Below are 5,779 nucleotides of genomic sequence, written 5' to 3'. Positions count from 1 at the left end.
ATCTCCTTCTCCTTCTCATGTTTTTAGTTCCTAACAAAACTACTTGTATTTGAAAATGAAGCTGTTGCCAAGCTCACAAGTCCCTTTCCTTCCTATATTTTTTTTTATTTTCAAGGTTTTCTAGTGATTTTCACTGTGGATATGTTCCCCCCACAAAAATGTGGTGTGCACTGTTACGCCCCTGATCTTCTTACAAACTAAGAACCAGATCATTTACAGCAAAGCCTGTTCAATAAATAAATACATTTATAAATCTGTCAATAATCCTGTTACCCTGATTGGTTCTGGCCTTATGGGTTAAATATTTCTGTCCCTGAATTAGTTACACCACTTGTTTAAACCATACTCCTGTACTGAAAGCCAGTATAAAAGGTAGTGCAGGTCTTATGTGGAAACTGTCTCTTCACAGCAGTGGCCTGTGGCCTGTCTGTACCGCCTGCTCCAGTGCAACAGCGCCCCCTGCTGGTTAAATCACGGATTATTACTATTATTGGAAGAGGTAGAAGTTGCTCCAGTCACATACTGACTATTCTCCAGTACAATACTGAGAAGTTTGGGAGGCAGAGAGTCTGTATATTATATCTTTACACCATTTTGAAAGTCAGTGCTGTTATGCAAATTAAGTGACCTTGCAGTGTCTCTCTATCGTGTTTAGTTCTACTCTGATATATAGGGAAACTGATATGTTTTCTACCTGTTTCACGCTCTCCTGTGCACCAAAGCAGCTCCTGGCGCACCTGTAAAAGAAAAGGAAAAAAAAGTCCTTTAACAGCTATAACAATATATCAGCAGTATGGGAAGGCCTGCAGGTTGGTTTTCACATTCTCCACCTCCTTCCATGTCCCGCAGCCTGTAAACCATGCAGGACTCGGCTGAGGTCCAAAGCGGTTTGAGAGCCGCAGCTCGGACCCTCTTGCAGGAGACGACAGGTGTCACTGTATCCTTGCGCTTTGTCTGCGCCCTCATGCATCAAGCGCCACACAAGTGATGTTGACTGAAAACACTCCGCGTCCAATCGCCAAACGGCCGCCGGTATTTTGCCAACCTGCGGCCAGACAGGATCTGCAGGCTGCCGCTGATTAGAAAACCGAGAGCTTTCTGTAGCCCGCTGCGCACAGGTGGACAGGCTGAATATTCACTGTCTGCTTCAAAGGTAAAAAGCCTTTCCTACGTTTCCTACACAAACCCCCAGAGCCAGAGATGGACGGGTAAATGAAATGATGGGCAAACCACGACCTCAGTTGGCAAGCAAGCACCAATGGAAAAACAGTTTTATCTTCAGCAAAGCATTAACTTTTCCCCATTTAAAAGTCCACATCTTCATGCCCTGCTTAGTATAAATATAGGTAAAAGATTTAGCCTATATCAGCCTGGGTCAACTCTATTCCGAAAACAACAATAAAAATAAGAGTTTAAATGTGTTTACCCTCCACTACACCCCTGTATTGCTAAAGCAGCTGCCTGTCTAACCTGCAAAGATGGGACAGGCCTCCAGTTTTAATTTCATTGTATTTATTTCAATATAAACGGCGGTCTATGTGGGCAGAAATTCCCAAAATGGGGTCTGTAGGAACCTTCAGGTGTCCCAAACAAAATGAGGAACAGTTTTATTTCATTATTATTTTATTTCCTAGACTTCAGCACGGTGGGAGAATGTAAAAGATGATTGTAGGTCTCTCTGCCCTCCTTGTCATCTCATCTCTCCACCTAGAGACGGTTATGTAATTCTGTATAAAGTCACATCGGATGGCTTCCTCGGGGCAAAATCCTATCTAATGGGGGTCTGCGGGGGTCTTGTGAGTCTATCTGAGGGGTCCGGGACATGGAAAAGGTTTGGGAACCCCTGGTGTATGGGTGCATGAAGCGTAAAAGGTCGCCAAATAAATGGAGTTGGGACAAAGTAATAAAAAGCCCCGGTTAATATCCACGTGGTGTGGCGCTGTGCTGCTAAGCAACCAAGTCTAGTAGGCACACTGCAAAAAATGTCTGTCTGAACAAGGAATTTAGCCACAGAGCCCGTTCACTCTTAAAATCTCATTTTTCGTCAGTTAGGAAAAAAAACAGTGGGTGTTTAAGGGTCTCCAATGTTTTTTCACTTGTTTCAGGATTTTTTTAGTGTCAAAACAAACCTGGATGAGGCAGATTCTTTAGATCACTTCATTAGTCAGGAGTTTTTTTCTCACTTCTTTCTTTCTTTCTTTCTTTCTTTATTTAAGAACATTTTGATTTAAAGTAAGGACAGTGATGGCAAAGTCCCTGCATCTCATATCAGTTGGCACCAAAACTTCCAGTCTTACAGTGACTAAATTTCTGGGAACAAACAGGAGCAATGACTGATGACTGACAATATGTTATTATTTGGTCAGTGTGAAAAAGTGTTAGAGGTACAGTATAACTCACCAAACTATTAGATGCTCACAGCTTAGAGGGAACACTGGTGCTGAATGCCTCCTGATGGGATGGATTAGCCTACTTTTTTGTTTTATTTATTTGTATTTATTTTATTTAGTTTTTATTTATTTTATTCTATCTTATTTGTTTTTTGTTTTTATTTTTATAAATACTATTTATTTATTTTATTTTAAATTATTATATTTTGTTTTATTTCATTTTATTTTATCCTGCTGGCTTCCAAATAGATTTCTGATGAATTTGCTCGATCATGTAATTAGCTCTCCATTATAATGCAAAAAATTCAAGAGATCAAATTTGGACACACTTAGGCTAAGTGGCACACCACTTGCTTATTTATTTATTTATTTAGGCCTATTTTATTTTATTTTATTTTATTGCTGGCTTCCAATTAAATTTCTGACGAATTTTGCTTGCTCTTTTTTATCCAGTGTAATGCTTAAAAACGGCAGGATCATACCTGGATACCCTCAGGCTGAGGTGTATGTGTCACACCTTGCCAGACCCACATGACGCCCATGATGATGTGATGAGACTCGGTGACCCGGTGAGGCGGACACTTCTTGCAGTGTGGGCGCTATAAAGAGAGGGAGTGGCGGACTGGGTAACACTGAGGAGAGAGACTCCACACACAGACAGCAGCGCTGCAGCGCCCGGGATAACATGATTAGCGCTCTATTAGGTCCGCTAGTGAGGCGCAACTAGATGCAGCACAGGGATAATACTGTGGGGAGAGAGAGGGAGAGAAGAGGAGAGACAATGAAAGCGCACTTCAGCCTTCACATGGACGCAGTGGATTGCCTTTGCTTCTTATTGATCTGCTTAAAGAAGTTACCTACTGACAGTTTTTTTTCTCTGTCTGTGTGTCCGGCACGCTAGAGATTGTGTCACCGCTTACTGCCTCAGGTAAGATTATTTCGCACTTTATTTGCCTTTATTGAAGGGACAACACTGAGATAATGCAGGAAATAATGATATTAGTAATAATAAAAACGATATGGTAGGCTATAATGGGTAATATTAAGTGTTGATGGCATTGAAAGATCTGATTTTTTTCTCTGCCTGCGCCCCTCCTGCTTCCAGATGAACCCTCATTCACAAGAGCTGATCTTTGAGGAGCCGGCACACAATGAGAGGAAAAAACCCACACACACATGCCACAGAAGAGTGATTCAGTTCCCCTCTCCAGTCTTGCTGTGAGCTACTAGCCCCTGCTCTTTTCAGTGGATGATATTTGTTAACCTCACGTGAACTCGGGCAGGAAGTGGGCCAATCTGCTTCAATGGGGTGCGACAACGAGACCAATGAGACTCTTCCAGGAAGAGCGCCCTACAGCATCCAGATCTCCCTGCCGCTCACCGTCCTGGTGGGGATCCTGATCCTGCTGACGGTGTTCGGTAACGTTCTGGTGGTCATAGCTGTGTTTACAAGCCGGGCCTTGAGGGCTCCGCAGAACCTGTTCCTGGTTTCCCTGGCGTCGGCGGACATTTTGGTGGCTACCCTCGTGATGCCCTTCTCCTTAGCCAATGAGCTCATGGGATACTGGTACTTTGGCAAGGTGTGGTGCGAGATTTACCTGGCGCTTGACGTTCTTTTCTGCACCGCCTCCATCGCCCACCTCTGCGCCATCAGCTTAGACCGCTACTGGTCCATCACGCAGGCCATCGAGTACAACCTGAAGCGGACGCCACGCCGCATCAAGTGCATCATCTTCATCGTGTGGGTCATCGCGGCGGTCATCTCCTTCCCGCCGCTGATCAGCATGGAGAAGGAGAGCGACAAGGAGGAGGGCCCCATGTGCAAGATCAACGAGGACAAGTGGTACATCATCTCCTCCTGCATCGGCTCCTTCTTCCTGCCCTGCGTCATCATGGTCCTGGTCTACGTGCGGATCTACCAGATCGCCAAGAAGAGGACGCGGGCGCCGCCGGGGGACAGGAAGAGGAGGGAGACGCCGATGACGGCCACCGTCGCCGTCGTCGACCAGAAGGAGAACGGCCTGGGCGGGACTGAGGACCGCCTCTGCCACGAGAAGCTCAACGGCGAGCGGGACGCGGAGCCGGAGGAAGGACCGGGAGGAGAGGGAGGAGAGGGAGGAGGAGACGAGGACAAAGGCGAGGCGAACGGGGTGGACATCGAGGAGTCGTCGTCCTCCGACCACAAAGTGAACAACCCCTGCTCGATCAAAAAGAAAAAGTCCAAGGGGAAGACCAAGCTGAGCCAGATCAAACCCGGGGACAACGACGTCCCCAAGCGGGCCGCCAGCACCAAGGGCAGCCGATGGAAGGGACGGCAGAACCGGGAGAAACGCTTCACCTTCGTCCTCGCCGTAGTCATCGGCGTGTTCGTCATCTGCTGGTTCCCCTTTTTCTTCACGTACACGCTGACGGCCCTGTGCGAGTCCTGCTCCGTCCCCAACACCCTGTTCAAGTTCTTCTTCTGGTTTGGCTATTGCAACAGTGCCTTGAACCCCATCATCTACACCATCTTCAACAATGACTTCAGGAGGTCTTTCAAAAAGATCCTGTGCAGGGGGGACAACAGAAGACTGGTATGACGGACTGCCGCTCTGTGTACATACTTTCCTTTTTATATATTGTACATAAACTGTAAAGTACGTTGACGTCATGCATGGATCATCGGCTTGTGAACCCTCTAGGTGTAACTGCTTGGAAAGGCTTTCCTGGTTCAAGCTTTACGTGCCGCAAAGCATCGACACAAAGCTTTTGTTCTTCTCAAAACATCAACCACCCACAGCTTCAACACCAACTAGAATCACGCAGACAAAGCTCTTAACAGTCCAGCACACGCTGTAACACAGCCACAGTGAAACCATGTCCTCTTTTTTTTTTTTATTTCATTTGTATTTTTTGTAAATGAAACAAATCCCAACGGAACATGGCGAGATCCATGATATGTGTTGTACTTTTACGACAGTATGTTGTACAAAATGACGTGTCTGAATATTTGTCTCTATTTTCATTGTTATTAATACAGTATTGTGCCATTTTGTATGATATCATGATGATGATGGTGACGATGTTGGGGACAGTTGCCGGCCCTGTAAAGAATAAACCCATTTCCTGAACTGGTCTCTCGGCTCCACAGCTAGTGAGGGGCATGGGAATTGATGACGTCATCACACTTTGGACACTACACTGCACTGATACACACACACACACACACACACACATGCATACACACACAGACACACAATAGAGGTGGGGGAGCAGGGGAAGGAGGGCACAAAATTGACGGTAGTAGTGTCAATTATAGAAAACATCGCAGTCCTGAAATTGCTCTCAGAAAGCAGTGGGGCGTTAGGGGGAGAGAGGCAACTGAAAAGAAAAGCTCAGTTTTACTTGTG

At 45.8% G+C, this 5,779-nt stretch overlaps 1 protein-coding gene across 1 annotated transcript; it reads left to right on the top strand.

Moving 5' to 3' along the window:
* Positions 1–3,036: 3,036 nt before the first annotated feature.
* adra2a (adrenoceptor alpha 2A) lies at positions 3,037–5,505 on the top strand. The gene is made up of 2 exons (XM_071899132.2): positions 3,037–3,318; positions 3,496–5,505. The coding sequence occupies exon 2, from the start codon at positions 3,695–3,697 to the stop codon at positions 4,967–4,969; it is 1,275 nt and encodes a 424-aa protein (XP_071755233.1). The 5' UTR covers positions 3,037–3,318; positions 3,496–3,694; the 3' UTR covers positions 4,970–5,505.
* Positions 5,506–5,779: the final 274 nt, after the last annotated feature.

The sequence above is a fragment of the Centroberyx gerrardi genome, chromosome 3, assembly GCF_048128805.1.
Source record: "Centroberyx gerrardi isolate f3 chromosome 3, fCenGer3.hap1.cur.20231027, whole genome shotgun sequence".
NCBI classification, from domain to species: Eukaryota; Metazoa; Chordata; class Actinopteri; order Beryciformes; family Berycidae; genus Centroberyx; species Centroberyx gerrardi.
Note: the sequence above shows the minus strand (reverse complement) of the source record. Positions and strands in the feature narration are given on the sequence as shown.

Coding starts and splice junctions, on each gene's coding strand:
- adra2a (XM_071899132.2), top strand. CDS start 3,695: ATGGGGTGCGACAACGAGACCAATGAGACTCTTCCAGGAAGAGCGCCC.